The following is a 21,054-nucleotide window of genomic DNA, read 5'->3' as shown; positions in this document are numbered from 1 at the left end:
ATCCTCTTATGATAAAAACACACTAAAAATGGAAATGGGGAGTGTAAAACAGAATGGGCACACCCCAGTGGTACACATATACGCGCGCGCGCACACACACACACACACACACACACACACACACACACCCTTTTTTCAATATCAATCATTCTTCCACATTCAAACAGTCCAATGTAATATTATTCATCACACTATATAGATATTTGACACTTGGCATTCCAGTCATCAAAATTAATCATTGAAATGAAAAATAACAACAACACACGAGTATTGTACAACAAAACATTATGGGAAGAATAATGTTATGGGAAGAATAATAACATTGTGGGAAGAATTATTGCTTTGACTACAGTCTTACTTGACCTCAAGGTCCCTCCTTTCATCTACCACTGAGAAGGACCTGGGTGTCACGTTCGACAACCAGCTGAAATTATCAATCACGTAGATAACATCACAGCAAGCTCAAATCGTATAAAGATGGGAATTATCAAAATTATCGTTTTCTTCCCTAGATCAACGACCATTCATCCAACTCTACAAATCTGTGACCATAGTACGCCCGTCACTGGAATATTGCTCCCAGATATGGCACCCTTGCTTGAAAAGGGATACACAGGAGATTAAGAAGATACTGAGACGAGCAACCAAGTCAATACCTAACCTCACTTTATCTCACATATCCGGATCAGAGACTATAGCAGAACTGAAATTACCTTAATTGAGTCACCGCAGACAACGAGCAGATCTCATCCAAACATTCAAGATTATGAATGGACTGGAAGACTTAAGTCAAAGCAAGTTTTTTTTTTTTCAACTTGAGAACAGACAATAGAACTAGAGGGCACAAGTACAGGGTAACGAAGAACAGATGTAAAACTCAAAAGCGGTCAAGTGTCTTCTCACAGCGCATTATCACTGAATGGGATACTCTCCAGGATTATGTGGTAAACAACACATCACTCAACCAGGGAGGTGGAACCACCTCCCTGAGAAAGTATGGAAAACAAAAAAGAGGACAAATACAACCCTGAGCAGCAATTTTCATGCCCATGTTCTCAATAAACCGCACAGCACAGAAAACATAAGTTTGAATAGTCACGGCATCCAGACAATGGAGGAGCAGAGAAGCAAATAATTTCTGTATAACTTTAATGCACAGAACGTGGTCATTGTATATTGACCAAAAACATTCACCCCCCCCCCCCCCACAGCTCTCCTCAACCTCTCCCTCTCTTGCACCTGACGACTCCCCCGCCCCCCCCCCCCCCTTCCCAGCTTTCTCCACAAACACCTGACACAAGTCATACACGCACACATACCACAGAACTCTACACACACACTACACGCGAAAACTAAGAATAAGAAAACACACACGCACACGCATGTGTTGTGCATGACCGTAAGTCGCAGTCACGTCAGCAGGCCAACAGGGTGTGGAATGCAGACTAATCACCCAACTGTAGAAATGGCGATCGTTAAGACGGAAAGGGTTGTTATTCTTTTATCCCTGTTGCATATGGTAAGTTATTGACACAACTCTGTACTAAATTAATTGGTTGGTATATTACTTAGGCTCATGACTGTGCGTAATTTACATGTGTTTGATGAACAATTTCGTCGAAAAGGACTTTTTATTTACTGTACCTAATTAGTCATCGGCAGGGATATGCTGAGTTAGCTAGTCCCATACGTTAAGATCTGTGATGGTCGTGACCTAGCACTCTACAGTACAGATGACGACAAAGACTCCTTAGAAGTTAGACCTAGTCTTACTAGTCACAATTATAACATCGTTTCCTCACCAATTACCTTGACATTGTCTTTGCTAATGTTCATACCATGATGTTGTATGATTTATTAATCTTCCTGCATTTGTACTTGTGTTGTACCTAGACTTCTAGTACTAGTAGGTAGTAGAATATCTACTTGTTTTAACTTTTATTGCTCAGCCTCAGCTCAGTTCTGTTTTTAAAGTGAGACTGGACTGAAACTAAAAGCAGCCATAAGTTAGTTCTGCGGCAATTGTGCACTTAACGGCCCTATAATTATCGGTGCAAGATTTTACCCTAATCGAGCAGTACGTGTGAATACAAGTACCTATCAGGCACCGCAGGTTGACAGCGGTCTTTCGGTGCTGTACTGTGTTAGTGTACATACAACATGTAATATGTATGTCATGTTGAGATTTCGCGTTTGGATGCAGTGTGTGTGAATGTGTCAACGTGCGTGTGCGTGATGACGGCTCTTATATGGTACACCACAATTAAATACCCATTTAGAGTCCCCCTGTCTAGGAGGACCTCTGGAGGACATGCTAGATGAAAACTAGATCTAGATCTAGACTCTAGTCATTTTTTATACAAACTCAGTGCAGTGGGTGGTAAGAGAGACCCCCGTTTAGAGTCCCCCTGTTGTCTAGAGTGAGGTCCGTATACATTTCTATGGAAACCAGTGGAAGGGCATTTTTCCACCACAAACAGTGCTGGTCACAGGAAGTGTTTATGCTAGTCTGGTTTTCAGACCGTCTTCTCACACCAATTTCCTTTTCAGAATATCAACACCTTTTTACAACAAAAGAAGTAGCAGGTTTAGCTGATGGGCCTTAGCCTTTGGCAAAAGCGGCAACGTCGTTAAGGGCGGCAACGAAATCCGCAGAGGGCGCATTTTGTAATAGGAGTACAGTTGGCAAAGGGTCTGAAAACCAGACTATGTTCACGCTGTGTTTGTGCGGAGACCGTTTAGAATCCCCTACACCTCGTCTGGCGTGAACACAGCACAACCTTGAGAGGTTGTGCTAGACTCGTGCTAGGCTGTCTAGCACGATATTCACCCCAGACTCACGCCAGACTCACTCCAGACTCGTGCTAGATGCTTTGTGCCGACACCGTTTAAGAGTCCCCATCGTCTGGCATGAAGACGGCACAACCTCTAAGAGGTTGTGCCGTGTTTGGTAAGACTCTAAACGATGTCGGGGTATGGCCCTTTCCTGTGCGGTGCGGCGTGATCGAGTGCGAGCAGACCCTAGACAAACAGGGTGCTGTGCATTGGCACACAACGGAACGCAACGAGTGGTAAACTTCCGTGCTTCAATCATGATTTTAGATGAATGAATTTTGCGATATACCTTAAGCAGGGAATCATTAATTAACCTATTGTGGAGGACATATGTCCACTCGCGGCCTTGGCGAAATTATTCTGTGAAATGATAATAAAAAACCCTGAAATCTTACCCCGATTCGTCAGTCTGTCATGGACACACACACACACAAGCCTCGCCCGCGTGGTTGGTTTGCGTGATTTTTGATAGGTTCGGATCGGGATGGATGAAGAGGCATGAAAATATTCACGTAACTGTTGTGGCGAGCTGGCGCAAGCTTAGCTAGGATGTTCAAAAATGGAATCTTTTGTATCACAGACTACTGCCAACTTTCTCACACTTTGCGCCATGATCATGGCAATTTTCTGCGATGCAACATTGTATGTAAACTTAAAAGCTCGATAATCCTGCAACGGAGAGGAAAGGCACGTGAAATCGCAATTGCACATGAGTGTTCAATGGGTGATTTCAAGTTCGGTGCTAGTGCTAGTGCTAGTGCTAGCCCCCGAATAACAGCGTTAAATCGAGCTCCAACACCGACGGTCAGATTAACGAGGCGATACCGATCAAAATTATCGATCACCAGCACTAGGTGTTGGAATCACAGCACCGCTAGCTCCGCAGGAATTGCGCGACGAAAAAAGTGATTGCGCGTGATTACAGTCAAATATTAAAAGATGTAGCCAAAACTGCTTAGTTTTAGGGACATAGTGGGGAAGAAATATTAAAATGCCACAAATTTCATCCACTCCCCAAAATACAACTGTCTTAATTTTGCTCCCAGGCTCAGATTTATGAAGCCATGTCGAGAGTGTTCGTGTACGTTACGTGGGCGACCACTGCAGTAGCATAGACTTTGCACGTAAAACGTGCATCTATTACGGACGTGAATAAGAGTTCTCGCACTGGTAACGCTAACACCAGCACCGAACTTGAAATGACGAAAATGTTAATCTCTAGGGGCTAGTGTTAGTCTATGGCGAAAAAGCACGTAAATCGCTAACACAATCGGCGGGGCTGGGTTCAGCAGACGACATTCAACACCGAGCCCAGCACCAGCAACCGGAAATACGTCATAATTTTGAGGTCAACTCCCAACACCGACGTGATTTCAAGTTCGGTTTTATCGCAGGTGCTAGTGCTGAGATAGCACTAGCACTAGCACTAGCACCGAACTTGAAATCACCCAATGTGTCTGCTAGCTCCACAGAAGCACAGTGAGTGAGGCGGGCTTTTAGTGACCTTATTACTTGTCAAACTGCGTTCCATACAGCAAGAGAAGCTCGCCAGCTGCTCAGTGCGGGGTGGTTCATGGGATATCACCTTAGCATACGGCGAATGAGGTACCAATGATATAGGGCCGTAAAGTGCACAATTGCCAGTTCTGCTTCTGGGCAGTTCTGGTATTAGATTAGTGGTAAGGGTTTGAGAACCATCTTGCACCATTTCATATTTGCTTCCAGTATATCAAAAGAGACCAAGAAACTTACTTGGCTGGTGTGATTTGCTGGGATGATGAGACCCACCTTTTATTACAATTGCTTTCTTTTACTTTGTTTTTGGCTGTCTGAGCCATTCCAAAACCAATTTTCATTGAATGAACATTGAATTCCTCTTAGAATGGTACGCTTTGTACTAGTTATTTCATAACTAGTTTCCTGGTATTTCACAAAAAATGAAAAGTTCAGTCTTCATCTCCACCAATATTATGCTTTCCCTGTAAGTCAAGACAATTGGCTACAGAGGTAATAACTGTACTTGATTAAATCGATGAATCATCAATCAACATTACAACATTTAAATGCAATGTACCTTGTAAGTTCCCCATCCCACTAGTTGAACATCGCAGGAACGTTATGAAAGAAAATATCTGTCGATTATATTTCTTCATATTTCTGGAGTACCTTTCTGATTGCTAATGGTTTGTTTTGATTTATAAAGATAAGCAAATTGCCACTTGATATTCATTGATGATGAAACATGCCCACAGTTTTGATGTTGAAGAGGAAGTTACAGTTGTACATATTGAGCAATTATTACAAACTATAAGAGTTCTTATTTAATGCCTGACGCATCACTCAGAAATTTGCCAAGAATATTCTAATAAATGGTTTGTGGGACATGACTGTCACACAATATTAAGTGATGAATAATCAGACCACATCATCATTATCATCTTCCATAAGTCATCCATTTTTTTATCCAGGTTTGTCCCCTCTAATGGGGATGACTGGATTTACCTCAGTCTTGCAGCAACCGCTATCACACCTTCTCTCCACCTCGCCGTATTTGGGGTGTCCTCCTTTTTCAAGCAAACCTTCACAAGCTCCTCCTCCACCTGTCTCTTCCATATCTTCTTCAGTCGTCCTTTCATTCATTGCTCGACAATATCCTTAACAATAAGACAATTCTTTTTCATAAAGATGTAAAGGGGGAATTTATTGTTGAGATAATGATGGCCTCATCATGTATTGTTATCCTTATTTTCTTTTTCAGATTCATGCCTACTACGGAATTCTCTCAGTGAAATACAATGATGGAAGAAGTAGTAGAGAATACTGTATCACATACGACCCTGCACAGTTTCGTTTAGCCAAAGAACTTCAGCCAACTGTAAGATTATATTACTATTCTATCCATCTGTGGAACCATTGTTTATGATTAATTTACATATTGTTGTGTGAAATCTAAATAATGATAATAATGATAGTATTTTGATAAAGTTGCAATAGATATGTTGAACATTGCTGGAATGTTTGATAGAAACTTCAAATTACTCAAGGCTTAGTCCAAATAGAAAGTTTTTGATATTATGAAACAAATATTACCCAAGTTTCATTTGTTGACAATTTCAAATGATCTTCTATGACAATAGAAGATGCATGCCTTGTTATTTCTTTGTACATTGTATAAAAACATACAAGTACTACAAAGAAAGTAAACCTCATCATATTCTCATGCTCATGATATATCATATTTCCTCGTATTTCTTTGTACAGTGGACTCTCGTTGAAATGTAGTCTTTGGGACCGGCAGTTTCCTTTTGTTGTGTCGAAATTTTCTCATCAATGAACAGCTTAACAATAAAGAACATAGAGTGGATGATGTTGCGGCCTGAATTTTTACTCCGTTGTGACCGGAATTTTGTTATAACCGTGTTCGTTATAACAGGAGTGCACCGTATGTGTAAATGTTATAAAAGTACACTGTACTGCAAAGATACAATTTTCATGCTCATAATCTTGTTTCATTAAAAGGACTACAGACCCTTGGCGGATCTCCTGCCTTCCCCTGTGTGTAGCGCCCCCAAGGTCTCCCTAGAGGGCCACATAGCTGCCATGCTCAGGGGAAACTGCACCTTCAGTGAGAAAGGCTTCTATGCGCAGCAGGCCAAAGCTGAGGGGGCAATAGTCGTCAGCAAAACAGGCACAGTGAGTTTGATGTCTGATTGTATGTGGTTCAAATGTTTCATCAACCATAAGTACTGTATTCCACGAATAGGAATTTTATTTGAGGTAAAAGATCAGTATTTAGGAATCAGTAAGAAGCACACTGGAAAATGACTTGGTAGTGCCATTATAGACCTCCTATATTATCAATTTTTATGGTTGAATTATATGTAATACTTAATGTAAAACTACAAGGTACCCATTGTGCATGATATTCATATCATCATGTTAAAGTAGTACACTTAGTGTATATTCCTAAGAATCTTGTGTGGTTTTCATGGTAATTATGATATGGAAGAATTTATTTCTGTGAGGATGATGAAGCACAGGATTATGATATGACAGCTCATGTTCATTTGAAACATGCTCTCAGGCAGGAAGATGTAAAATAGCAAAAAACAGAAGCCCAGCACTTGTAATGTTATCAGAAAACATTGTGCCAACTAATTTACAAGCAATTGACACAGATCAAGGAAAGTATGGTTCTCTTTCTTTTCCCTTCTACAGACCCCACCATCCTTCAATGAGTCCATTAAGGTCAATATTCCTGTTGTCATAGTGGACTACAAGGATTATACAGACATAAAGGTAAAGTGATTCAAAGTTTCTATCCTCTGTGTGTATTGAATACTTCTGAAGTAAAGTACGTCACATACTTATGTCCAGCAGTTGAAGATGAGGTGCATTGGATGTCAGTTACTTGTATACATTATCATCACTTGATAATTCATAATAGCCAAGGGCCCAGCAAATGCATGATATATCATTAGACAGTATTCATATGCTTTAAGTGCGATAGTAATAGGTTGCCATACATTCATTGTGGAATTAATATGTTATTGGTACACATAAAGTTGAGTATCCTCAGAGTAGCATTATGGCAAGCATGGACATGGACATGCACTTGATCTCTGACAACTACATTGTAGATTCTTAAAGAAAAAAGAAAAACATCTATGACATTTGTAAAGTAAAGATGGTTAGTTTTATATCATAGGAGATACAGAACAATTGTAATTCATCACCACAGTGAAAGGAAACGGCTGTAAACTTCTTAACTTTCTCTGCTGGCATACAGGATAGAAGCGCCAGCCCTCAAGCAGCCCTATACAGCCCGGATGTGCCCGAGTGGGACTACAATATCTTCGTCATCTGGCTGATGGCTACTGGTACCGTTGCTGTGGGTGGATACTGGGCTGGTATCCTGGGATACAAACAGTATGTGAAGTCATCATCCGTGATTTTTTTTTTTTCATTAGAGAGTTCCCTGCATATGTATCCACTCTCATTAGCTACTGTAAAGCAAAATATTTTCGCGCATTCGATTTTCGCAAATTGGAGCGGACAGCCTTTTGCTCATGGCATGAAATGTTTATGAATTGCCACTGGCATTCAATGCATAAAATGTAGACCAGAACTTTTACGTGCATTTTAATTTTGTGTATTTTGACTCGTAAAATTCGCAAAATTAAAATGCATGCAAACATTTCTGGTCATACAGTATCACATTTCAACCCTGTATTTCACCAAGTGAAAATCTTGAAATGAGATAATGGCCATGTAGCAGAGACCACAATTTTTTTTTAAATGAATATATGTCAAATGCACTTCAATATACCAATCGATATTCTCTACCCATCGAATCAAAATGTATTGTCTTATATAGCTCATCATGCCAGTTATCAGCACTTGAGTAATCAATCCGAAGGTAATGTCAACCCACGGTCCTTGAGATCCCATGGAACGGATGTTCAGACCTGATCATGTGTAGACGGTTTTTCCAATTGATTTGTTTGAAGCTCTCGCTAAGAAAACATCATACGTGAATATTACATCTCAGACGATACAATGTAGATCTTCAAATGTTGTTCTATTTGTCTTAGTCTCTCTTTTCCTTTGCTCTGAATTTCTCACAAAAACTGACTTCGATATACAAATTAACAACTCCTTCATACGTACATGCACACACAAATGTTTCCAGAAGCATGTACCCATGCTCCAACACTGCACTCTAATCACTAAAAATCTCTTTTCACTACACCCCTTGTCTATATCACTGATAAAGTTTAACCTCAAGTAAGGTAACTAGCCTCACTCAGTCTTCCTTGAAGCAACTATTTTTCAAGCATTACATACTATAATTTGTATACCAACAGTGTACATTGTAACTTCCAAATGGATAATAAGGTCATAGTGTGATACCAGCTGTGCATGACCTCCTTACATATATCTGAGTTACCTCCGCCAAGGAAGGAGGTTATGTTTTTGTTACCGTTGGTTTGTTTGTTTGTTTGTTAGTTAGTTTGTCCTTGTGCAAAATAACTCAAAAAGTAGTTAAGGGATTGGGATGAAACTTGCAGGAAAGGTTGAGAATGACACAAGTAACAAACAATTAACTTTTGGTAGTGATCTGAGAATTTTTGGGGAATTTATGAAGGATTTTTGATATTTTGGCAGGTAGGGTCAATGAACTTGGGAGTTCAGGCTGCGCGTATTTAAGGTTTGCATGCGCCCACTAAAGTGCGTGCTCTAGTTTCTGCTAGGGCGAGGCGCGCCGTGCAGCTGAGGGTTTATGACGTAACAAAGGCTTCTATATTGGGAAATCGGGCAGCTTTCAGCACACAATGCTATAAGTACGTATGGGTGGAAATCACTGATATCTCTGTGGAAGACCAAGATCAGTGGTGGAAATGAGCTGCATGCTTGGCGGAGGTCTGCGCTCTCAGAGTGCTTCTCTAGTTTATATATGTTTTTGTGTTCTTTCTACTGTTTTTACACAGATATAGGAGAGAAAAGCGCCACGAACGGCGCGATGGCCAAGGACACTACCAAAATGTGAACAGCGGCGAGTCCAGTGAATCAGATGAGGAAGAAAGTGCGGAGGAGGAGGCGGTGACCATAACCCCGCCCATTGTGATCTGCTGGGTCTTTATGATCATGGTTCTCCTTCTCCTCCTCTTCTTCTTCTATAGTCCAGTTGGTATGTATCAACATGCGGCCTTAATACGAATAATCTGATTTGGTCTTTAAACTGAGTTTTAACCCAGGCAAATGTCTGAATAGTTTTCACAATTGTCGTCTTAGTCAAGTGGGATTTTCGAAAAATGTGACTGCTAACAGCATTTCAGATCAAAGGTTGCAAACTGGATTTTTTTGTGTGCATATTTGGAGTATACTGAGTCCAAAAAAAATCTAGTTTCTAAGCAAAATTCGTAGTGTAAGGCCATTTAATTTGCATAAACAAAATGGCTGCCAAATCGTCACCTTTTTGTTTCGTTCTTGTAGGCTCTTACTTTTTTGCAAATTTTCAACAGAAATGATAAATTACCACTGATGTCATCCCACAATTAGAAGGTGGGGCTGCAGAAAAGAAGTTAAAACATTGTCATCCACAATATTCATTAACATGCAAATTAGGAGTTGTCATGCATATAGCTCAGTAAAGCATTTGGCCCATGTTTCATTATTTTAATAGTTATAGTAAACAAACAGATAGTGGTGTGTTCATAATAGTGTCAAGAAGATCATGTACAACGTCAACACATTAGGAAATTAATAATATCTGCAAATTTGTGTGCAAATGAGGATATGCAAGAGGTTAAACTACTATACAGGTTTCAAAATTTTATGAGGTCCGATATCTTTAATCTGCATTGGCTGGACGATGATCTCATGAAACCTACAATGTAGTGACAGTCAATAGACACACACACAAAAAAAAAATGATTATACACTTTCTCATGTACATATTACTGAATCATGTACCATTCTGTGTGCATTATTTTGTCTAACATTTAACTCTTAAAGCTGTTTCAGGGACTACTGAACAACAGTAGATCTAACACTTTACAAGACAATCTCTCGTATGATTTGCATTATATGTATTCATTTCATGTCACAGCCAAATATGGGAATGAGAGACCTAAAAAAGGTACCTAATCTTATACCTTAAAGGTATATAATCATATGTGGCTTTTATTTTTTTAATAGTGAATGCAGGCATACTTGTGAAACACTCAGTGAAAGCTTAAGGAAAATCATGTACGCGTAAAACAATTGCATTCGCGTTCGGCACAAGAGCATTCGCATTTGAGTTATGTATACTGCCTACTGCTGTGGGAAGGGGGTAATTTTGGGCGCTTCCCACAGGGTTGCCTTTGAATGTGCCCCCTTTTGACTTTTTAGTATCGTAGAGCAGTGTTTCTTCTATATTTCCTTGACATTTTCATGAAAATATAAGTATCTTTGCTGCATGGCCAGAATTACTTTTTTAAAAAGGCATATATTAGCTCAGAGCAACTGTATGCATTTTCATATAGTGCATGTTTTGCAAGGGGCCAAGGTGGAAGGGGCGACTTTGGACACCTCCCAAAGGGTTGACTTTCAATGTTCATTCATTTGAATGTGAATCCTTTTCACTATATGATATTGTAGATCAGCGTCTCCCAAGCTGGCGTCTCCTCCATTAATTTAACTAAATATCATGAAAACATAAGTGTCTTTACTATGTGACCTTCACATGTTTTAAAGGTACATACCCATGGAACATATGTATTGGGAATTGTATGCTGCATATTCTGTAAATTGCTGTGAGGGTGGGGTAAGTTTGGGTGCTTCCCACAGGGTTGCATTTGAATGTGCACACTATTGACTTTATAGATATTGTAGAGCACTGTCTTGTCTATCATTCCCCTGACTTTTCATGAAAATAACGTACAAGTGTCTTTGCAGTAGGGCGGAATGACTTTTTAAAAGGTATGTAAGCTTAGAACAACTGTAATTGCTTTCATATAATGCATGTTTTGCAAGGGGCCAAGGTGGTAGGGGTAACTTTGCAGGCCTGTAACTAGGATTTTTATGGGGGGGGGGGGGGGGGGGTTCAGAATTATAAAAAGTGGACCCTTTTAGTTCAAGTTTATGTTCAGTTCCATTATTTTACATTTTGGGGGGCGCAAAAAAAACAACATATTTCTGGTGCCACTTCTGGGTTTCATCAGCTGATTAGCAAAAAAAAAAAAAAAAGAACAGCACCATTTTCTTGTGCCACTGTATGCAGCGAACAAAGATGATTTCTTCAGAAAAATCAAAGGGGGCGCACATGCCCCTTTTCATTTTCTTTTTATGCCTCCGCCACGAAATGTTGCCGGAGGCATTACGTTTTCAGGTTGTCCGTCCTTCTGTCCTTCCGTCCGTCTGTCCGTCCTTCCGTCAGTCCGTAATCGATTTTGTGGACAGCGTAACTGAAAAAATGTTTGAGGTATCCTTATGAAACTTGGCATGTGTGTGTATGAGTGGGCGAAGTTGTGCCTATCAACTTTTGGATGCACATGCTTGAGGTCAAAGGTTGAAAGGTCAAGGTCAAGTGCTCAAAATTTCAGTATTTCCCCCATATTTATGCAATACCTGAAGGTATTTTCTTGAAACTTAGTGTATACATGTACTACCAAATGAAGATTCTCAGTACAGAGTTTTGGGTAATGAGGACAAAATTAAAAGGTCAAAGGTCAAGTGAAAATTTTGAAAAGTCCTTTTTTTTTCTCCATATCTCGAAAGTGGTTCAAGGTATCTTCATGGATCTTAGTACATATGCATGTACTGACTGGAAGTGATTATCTAGGGAATTTGGGGGTCATGGGGTCAAAGGTCAGGGGTCAAAGGTCAAGATTAACTCCTCAAAATTTTACTTTTCCCCCTCATATTTGTGCAATGCCTGCAGGATTTTTCTTGAAACTTAGTGTATACATGTCTTACACAATAGAGATTCTCTGGGAAGTCTTTTGCCAAAAAGGTCAAAGGTCAGAATGTCAAAGGTCATGTTGAAGTGGTAAATTTAACTTCTTCCATATCTAGGAAGTGGCTCAAGGTATCATCATGAAACTAAGTGTATATTTATGCATGTTCTGCCTGACAGTGATTCTCTTAGGAATATTAGGGTCATAGGGTCAAAGGTCAAGGGTCAAAGGCCAGAATAAAATGCTAACACTTTACTATTTAATACTGAAATTATACTTTTTCTCCATCCCTTGAAAATTGCTCAATGCATATAAAACTTATAAAGAGTCAAAAGTCAAGTAAAAATCCTCAAATCCCCAAATACATGCTCTTTTAGAAAATATAGCCATTCATCCAATTGAACTTAGTTCAAGGAAAGCGAACATTCAACACATTTGTGACAATCATGTCATTTTGATATTTTGCTAATTATGTTAAACTGTCATCACATAGGCCCGAATTCACGAAGGTGGTACAAATGAAACCATGGTTTAAACCATGGACAAAAACCATGGAGCGCCAAGTGTCGCATGGAATATTTCGTTACGAAATCAGTCATTTCGTCGATGAAATGATTATTTTGTAACGAAATGACAATATTTAGTAACTAAATGAACATTTCGTCCACGAAATGATAATTTCGTTAACGAGACGGTCATTTTGTCGACGAAATATTTCATGCAACACTTGGCGCTCCATGGTTTTTGTCCATGGTTTAAACCATGGTTTCATTTGTACCACCTTCGTGAATTCGGGCCATATTGTCAAGACGAACTATAGATCTCTTAGGAGAATCATGCATTATGGTGGAGGCATACCAGTCGTCATAGTGACATTTCTAGTTTCTTTTTGTTTGCTGCTGGCAAATGGGGGTGGGGGCATTCCGCGGAACCTCCCGTCTTCCCTCTATGAACTCCATTACATTTCATGAAAATAAAAGTGCCTTTGCAGGAAAAGAGAGAGAGAGAGAGAGAAGAATGCTGAAAAATTAGGTTTCCACTGCCGATGCTACCTATTTGCATATTTGAGCACTAATTTACATATTTATGATAGATATTACTATCCTCAGAAATAGTGGCCTATTCATCCATAAAACAATATGCACATTCCATTTCATGCATAAAGACTGAAAGTCAGTTTATTCAGCTTGATTTTACAGATTTACTAGAAAATCCATCTCTCAAATTGCTATTTCTGATGATTCAGCATCCATTTTGTTTATGCAAATAAAATGGTCAAGATCAATGAATTTTGATTGGCAGCCATATTTTTTGGATTCAGTATGCTCAAATTAGGTAAAAGAGTCTGATCCCCAATTTTTACTAGAGAATGCCACTAGGACCTTAAAGAGAGCCTTTTTCCAGAAATCCCACAAGACTATCTCTTACATAATTCATGGCATTGTATGATGGGTTTCTCCTTTGCATTATTGATGGGTGCAAAAAACTTTAAATGATCTTGGTTATTTGCAGTCTGATATCGGATTGTTGCCTAATCAAGGCATTTAATAGAAGTAAGTGTGTATATTAAACAACTGTTGACCTTGTGTGTTGGAGATTATTGGTAGTATTGCTTAGCTGAGCTTAGAACTGAAATCTATCTCCAGAACCTCTTTGTCAAACTCTGGTCATGCTAAGTCCACATGTGGCACAACATCTCAGAAACATACCATTTTGATATGTGCCCACTGTGAATGAAAATTGTGGTGTTAAAAATGCAAAAAATGGCACAAATACAATGCAAGCGAAGCATGAAATTCGCATTGAATGAAAGTGGGTGAAAGCTGTAGTATTCTCTGACATGAATTGACTCTAATGTCCACATGTTTTGCTTTATACAGCAATAATCTATGCTATGCAATTAATCGGTGAAGTAACTAAAACAGGGAGTGGAATTGACATGACCTGTCTACTTAATAAGACATGTTCATTGCAAAATTTGGATTCTTAAAGTCAGAACATGTTATGTTTATTTTTAAAAAAAAATAAATAAAAAGAAATCTGTATATGTTTTCAAAAGAATAACCACCTGACAAATTGTGGGTTTGTTTAAGTCTGTTTGATGCCCAAAGCCAGGCATGCAGGTGGGAATGTATTATATTACATACTAAACACAGGTGTTTGAGCTGCCTCCACCCACAGTTGGTATGTCATAGAAACAGGTGTTATGTGTGAATTACACTCCCTGTCAGTAAACAAGAAACATACAAGTAATCAATACTTCTGCTGTCAATCATTTTGCTGACAAAGGATGTGTCAAATTTGGTAATGATTTCACCTGTCAATGAATAAATAAAGCAGGAAATTTACTTTGTTTACTGGCATTCTTTACAAACAACTCTTATCTTGTAGTTCATGGTTCATTCAAGAACCAGTTGTTGAGAAAAAAATTAGTGTCACCTGACACTTCAATTTTCATTGCATCGTAGATAAACAGGATTTTCATTTCAGTCCAAATCAAAGTTCTTAGTTAATTTTGATTTAGTCCACACACAACCTTGATACAGATTTACTTGAAGTGTATGTCTGATATTTTGTTTTAAAAAATGAAAATTTAGATGTGAGCGATCAGTGTTATAAAGTACGACACATTTGTGTATGTGTACCTACAAGTCCCATGCACTTTATGAAATGGGCTGTTTTTTTTTTTTTATTCAATTCGAATTTGTCTTTGATTTCAGCACTTTTCATTGGTTTATTTATGATCCGCAATGACTTTTCTTTCCCTTCTTGCAGTGTACATTGTCATTGCCCTATATTGCATTGGTGCTTGGTCTGGTATGCACACCACTGTCTTGCCTGTGGTCAACTTTGTGTTCCCATGCAGAGAGAGGTAATCATCAGGCTTCAATTTTTACTCTTTGTCTTGACAAATACCCTCCTTTTTTTCTGGTCATATGCTTTTTGATTAATTGTACTTTTGCTGCATATTGTGGTAAAATATTTATGACATTCATAACATTAATCCAGACTCAACAAATCATCAATAACTTGTAGTGTTTTGTTTGTGCTTCTGTGGTACCACTAGAACCATGCAGCTAGTCAAACATTTAACATGTCTAACAGATAGCAGATGCTTTATGAATTTAATTACCATTGTTGCATAGCATAGCCATATCCTATTCAGCTGTATGGTGAAAATATTATCTTCTTTACATGTGTGAGCAATAAACCATGGAAAATATGATTCAATCATATTTTCCAGCAGGTTGTTACATCCATAGACTTAAGTTTGCACATTGGCAACATATTACTGTATGCATGAAATATAATGTACTTGTAGCTATTTGAATGAAACTCATTATTATCTTACACAGGAAAAACCAAATTAAGCCATATTTCTATTAAAAGTCTGTAGAAGGTTCTGGAAAAAGGCTGTTTGAATTGCAGCATTCAAGATAAAGCACTACCCTGTGTAGCTTAGTAATCTGCTACTGTATACGCTATATATTTCGCGTGGGTTTTGTTTTCGCGAGTCGGGAGCTATTCGCGAAATTAACAACACGCGAAAATATTACCTTCCAAAATGAATCCCTTGCCTTGATGATACGAACATTTCAGTACTAGTATACCATGTCACGGCTTACTGAACAGACCATACTGGCTCAGCTTGTTTACGTTTACGCACGTCCACGTCTACTTACGAATACTGTAGAGAGCCAATCCATTATTGCAAGGGGACCACTCGTCAGAAATCTAGCGCGATGGACTTAACCACTTCAAAAATGTTGAATTCTAACTTACTAGTTCGCAGAGCTTGGTAAGTTTTTTCGTGCAGTGTATAACTAGTATCATTCTTATTTGCTAGTAAGTTGAAAATTCACACTTTCTTTGCCACTTCATATTTTCTCTGGTCCCCCAATCGCGAATTTAACCACTCGCGAAAGTGTGTGACAGCGGCAATTCGCGAAAATTTATGTACGCGAAAATTATAGCGTATACAGTAATTCATTCCTTACCCTTCATTCTGTCCTGACACCAAACAAGGCTGCCCCTCATTCCCATCATTCACAAGCGGCCCACCGTCACCAGTGCCATATTGTGGCTTGGCTGCGGAGCCTTCGTCATGTGCTGGTTCTTCTACCGCCATGAGCCCTTCGCCTGGATCCTCCTTGACATCCTGGGTATCTGTTTCTGCATCAGCGTGCTCAAGGTGGTGCGCCTACCCAACTTTAAGGTGAGCCATGGAGGCATTTTAAAAGGAGTGGAAAACTCTTTGTAATGCAAGTAAACACATTTTATTGCTACTGATTGACAAATTGCTCGTCGTCAACATAAATGAACACAGATTATTCAGTGTTTTAGAATAATAACCATTATAAGAATCATTGGCATATGGTACTGTACTTGACACGACATTTACTCCTGCGACAGATGCTCTGGTCTTATTTTCTCTAAGGACTTAGGATTAGGGTTGTGATATTGTTTTAGGTTTAGTTTAATGTGAGGATTATGTTAGGGTTATGTCTGTGGATATGTTTTATGTTTGGCTTAGCGTGCAGATATTTCATAGGAGCAATTGTCATGGGAGCAAATGTCATGGAACCAAACCAGGGAGATGTTATGTTGTAGGAGGGGAAACTCTTTGTAATCCAAGCAAACACATATTTCATTTCAACTGATTGACAAATTGCCCACCATCGACATTACTGAACACAAATTATTCAGTGTTTCAGAGTAATTACCATTATAAGAATCATGGGCATATGGTACTGTACTCCTGCAACAGATGCTCCTGTCTTATTTTCTCCAAGGACTTGGGGTTAGGGTTGTGATATTTTTTTAGGTTTAGTTTAATGTGAGGATTGGAATTAGAGTTAGGGTTGTGTTTGTGGGCATGTTTTATGTTTAGCTTTAACAGGGTGCAGATATTGCGTGAGAGCAATCGTCGCCGGAGCAAGTATCAATGGCTCATAGACCATGATCTACGTCTTCCTTTTATACAACTATTTTACTTTCATTATATGGCTGAAATATATTTGAATAAGAAAATCTTATTTTTAATCTTAAATAAGATAGACCATGTATGGTTATTTCATTGTGATTTGATGCTCTGCCAAGCTAGCGTTCGATGTTGAGTACATTTAAATACTGAATATATTCATTAATCAAATCTGTAATTCACTAATGTTTGCTGTTTCGTTCATTCTTGACACAGACCTGTGTTTTGCTGCTCTCTCTACTTTTTGTGTACGACATCTTCTTTGTGTTTGTAACTCCTCATTTAACAAAGGTAAGAAAGCATTTACTGTGCAAAATGTGTCTGTTTTCCAGGATTCTTGTTACAAGAGATTATACATTTATACATAAGAAGTATGTGTCAGGAACGATTTCATTATGTGAGCTTGAATTTATTCATAAAGGGAGTATGAAAATGGTAAATATTCTGATGAAAGAAGATTTAAAAGCACACCTACATCGGTGCAAAACTTCTGACTGCATGTAGAGCTATTATCAAGGCAAACATCAGCACAAAAACTTTTGTGATATATACACCATGGTATTAAATAACTCCTTGACAATTTAAAGGTTATCATCCCTGAACCAGATGGAAAGTAGGAATCATTATACCCACTGGACATGTAAACATGTCATAAGTCACCAAGTCATCAGATTAAGCAATTGTGATGCTGTTCACAGATTTTAAACAGTTTTCGAGGCCCAAAATAAGTCACTTTAATCATTTCACAAAAGTTTATGGAGAACGCAAGTCATACTGTGTTTCATCTGACATTCAGTGTATTGACAATGGTCTATCAGAGCACATTGATTTGAAATACGAAAATTCGTTGAATTAGTCGGTTTTTAAATCGGCATTTAAGAGGTGCTACATAGTCTGAGATAGTGATCTCAGTTTGAAAGGTTTGTAAGCTTGTAAGCCTCCCTGCATCCTTTTTCCCCCCTCTCCAAATATGTAATAATGCCCTCGCAGCATACGACTTTCATTTATGAATAAATTTCCATCTTTTAACTTATAGACTGGAGAGAGTGTGATGGTGAAAGTAGCTACCGGTGGTCAGGCGTCTTCAGAACAGGTAATTGCATGATCTTTCTTTGGCCTCCTGATTTGGGGGCACTTCACTGAGTCCCAGTATACATTTGTATGGTTCTCTCATTTGATTAGTTCTAAGCCAAGAGAGGCATTTCTGGAAGTCCATGCAAAAAGCCACAAGAATTCTCTGTGGATTCAGCATAACGTGAAAATATTTCAAAGTGTAAGCTTCTGTTGAAATCAATAGCTTCTAAGATATACCACTGTATTATAGAGAAATTAATAATGAAAATGGAATCACAGTGTAGTTCAATTAACCGATCTCTACAGATACGTCTAATGCACTTAATATTGAAATCAACTTGAGTTTCCCTATTCAGAATTTTAACAATACAATTCTATTTGCCAGAATCAAGTGTTTTTGCCACAGCATATCAACACATTTATGTAGGTACATACCCAGTTTTCTAGAAAATTCTCATTTGTTCTCCTTTGCCACTAAACTGCCATGTCATGGACACACTACCAGTATCCCTTTAAAGGGGATGGCTAGTAACTGATCAGTGGGAATCAGTGGGAATGCTGGAGGATGATTGTTCCAATCCTTGTGGGATTCATTTAAGAGTACATTATGTATCTACTGTCGTGTGAAAATTATTTGCTTCAGAATGGTCTCATATTCAAGTAATGTGCAGTTTAGTGTTTCCAGGTTAGCGTGCCTGGTCAGTGGCGGGGCATTAATCTGCACATTACAGTTGAACCTCTCGTATCCGGACAAGTCGGGACCGGGGCTCATCCGGATAAGGGATTTGGCCGGATACGGAAGACTCAATGCTTTATACATGTACATATACATACACATGTACTGATGTAGCCCATTGTAGTACCACATGTAGTAATGTGTATACTGCAACCTTTTCATTGTTACACTCAGTAACAGACCCCAAAATAGAGGTTCGTGTTTGCAAGAATGAAATCATTTTCTTTTATAAATTCTTGGGATGATTTACCTAAATAATTATTAAGAAATGTATCAAGTATATGTAATTCATTGTGTTTGTGTAGGAGATCTCAAGGAGTTGGGAATCCCCCTTTCCTCCCGTAATTATTAAAAAAATCACGGCGAGATTGCGTCCGTATAATAGAGAGATCCGGATAAAGGGAGGCCGGATAAGAGAGGTTCAACTGTACTTGAATATGAGACCGTTCTGAAGCAGATAATTTTAACACAACAGTAGATATATAATGTACTCTTAAATGAATTCCACAAGTATTGGAACAATCATCCCTCAGCATTCTCTTTGATTCCCACTGATCGGTTACTAGCCATCACCTTTAAGAGCAAAGGTTGCTTGTTTGTCAGTGTTCTTTATCATTTTCCGAAATTATAATCAGATGATGTGGTCATCAGTCCATTCAAGGGCAAAAGTGGTTAATCAGTGTTAGCCTTACTTCAGACAATGCATAATTCTTAGAGCTTTACACTGGCGTGCTGTAGTGTATGTTACAGTAAAACTGAATGTCAGAAAATGTCCTACTTTCATAACAGCAGATAGATGGTATAGAATTCTCTGCATGATGCTAAAATCCAAATAGAGAATGAATAAAAATGAAGCACATATGAAAGCACTTAACACATTACTTTTTTTTTTCATATTTCTCTGCAGGCACCCCGTAACCCAAGTTGAAATTATGAATTCAGGTTTACATGTAGCACAGAATGATCAGGATTGTGCAATGTTTCATGCAAAATTCAGAGTAGAAATTGATAATGGTTGAGATAAGAGTGTTTGAAGTCATAAAGAGTTCTTCTTCCACCCTTCTAGATTCCTGTCCTCCTGACAGTGCCACGTTTCTGTCACTCTGCATTCTCTGTGTGCAATATCTACTCCATGCTTGGCTTTGGAGACATACTTGTACCAGGTAGGACGTCTCACACTGTTTGCCCTACCTCTCCACAGTTTAGTGTTACTGTGTAGGTCATGTATCTAGGTTTTTTTTCCCCATTTTTTTTTCACGAATCAGGACTTAAGGACAATGTCGTTAGTGGTTAAATTTGCTATTGTGGAGTACAGTAATGAGCAAAGAAATATGCGATTGCAAGTCACTGAGTCACAGTCTTGTTGGGATACATGTGATTGCATTTGTGAATAGCACCTGACTCGTGAAATTTGCAATTATAAATATCTTGCAATGTAAATATGTGACCGTGCACCACAAATCCAACAAAAGTCGCACACCCCAATCTTATGTGAGGACTCAAAATAGATGACATGGATCAGCCTAGTCAATCTTATTATTTTTTTTTGTGTGTGTATTTTCTGAAAGAGTAATTCTTCAGCATTATTTTTGCGCAAGTTTTGGTTCATAAAACAAATGGGAAATTTCATTTTTCTGCAGTTTTTCTGAAACACCTTTTTGTAGAATAATGGAGGTAAGTCTTACAGGCCCCTTTTCATTTCTTAAAAACCTTTCAATAAACACTCTTCACTTTCAACTCTAGTAACTCTTGAAAGGATGTTGCTACTGCATTGAAAGCTGGTATTAGTCATGAATAGAACGTGCCAATGGAGTGTGCCCAATTTAAGCTGAACTGATAATCCCTTCATTGTGGTTGTTATGAAGTTTTACTTCCTGTTTTTTGTCCCATTCACTGCACAGAGCCCAATGTTGTGCAAGATTAGGCACCCTGAACTTCACATAACTTCAGATGTTGCTGGTCCAGCTACTGCATTGAAAGCTGGT

At 38.7% G+C, this 21,054-nt stretch overlaps 1 protein-coding gene across 1 annotated transcript in view; it reads left to right on the top strand.

Annotated features, from left to right (window-relative positions):
- The first annotated feature begins 1,458 nt into the window (after positions 1-1,458).
- LOC139709567 (signal peptide peptidase-like 2B) overlaps positions 1,459-21,054 on the top strand; it is a 29,835-nt gene continuing 10,239 nt past the window's right edge. Inside the window, exons 1-11 of the mRNA XM_071621525.1 lie at positions 1,459-1,519; positions 5,594-5,710; positions 6,355-6,528; positions 7,054-7,139; positions 7,630-7,764; positions 9,327-9,526; positions 15,054-15,150; positions 16,305-16,494; positions 17,476-17,550; positions 18,296-18,352; positions 20,136-20,232. Of these exons, the coding sequence (XP_071477626.1) occupies positions 1,466-1,519; positions 5,594-5,710; positions 6,355-6,528; positions 7,054-7,139; positions 7,630-7,764; positions 9,327-9,526; positions 15,054-15,150; positions 16,305-16,494; positions 17,476-17,550; positions 18,296-18,352; positions 20,136-20,232 (1,282 nt within the window). The 5' untranslated portion in view covers positions 1,459-1,465. The remainder of the gene's footprint in view (positions 1,520-5,593; positions 5,711-6,354; positions 6,529-7,053; positions 7,140-7,629; positions 7,765-9,326; positions 9,527-15,053; positions 15,151-16,304; positions 16,495-17,475; positions 17,551-18,295; positions 18,353-20,135; positions 20,233-21,054) is intronic.

Source organism: Diadema antillarum, unplaced genomic scaffold (assembly GCF_040938485.1).
Source record: "Diadema antillarum isolate AM-2024a unplaced genomic scaffold, OU_Dant_1.0 seq00001450_RagTag, whole genome shotgun sequence".
Taxonomy (NCBI): domain Eukaryota; kingdom Metazoa; phylum Echinodermata; class Echinoidea; order Diadematoida; family Diadematidae; genus Diadema; species Diadema antillarum.
This window is presented reverse-complemented; position numbering and strand designations above follow the sequence as displayed.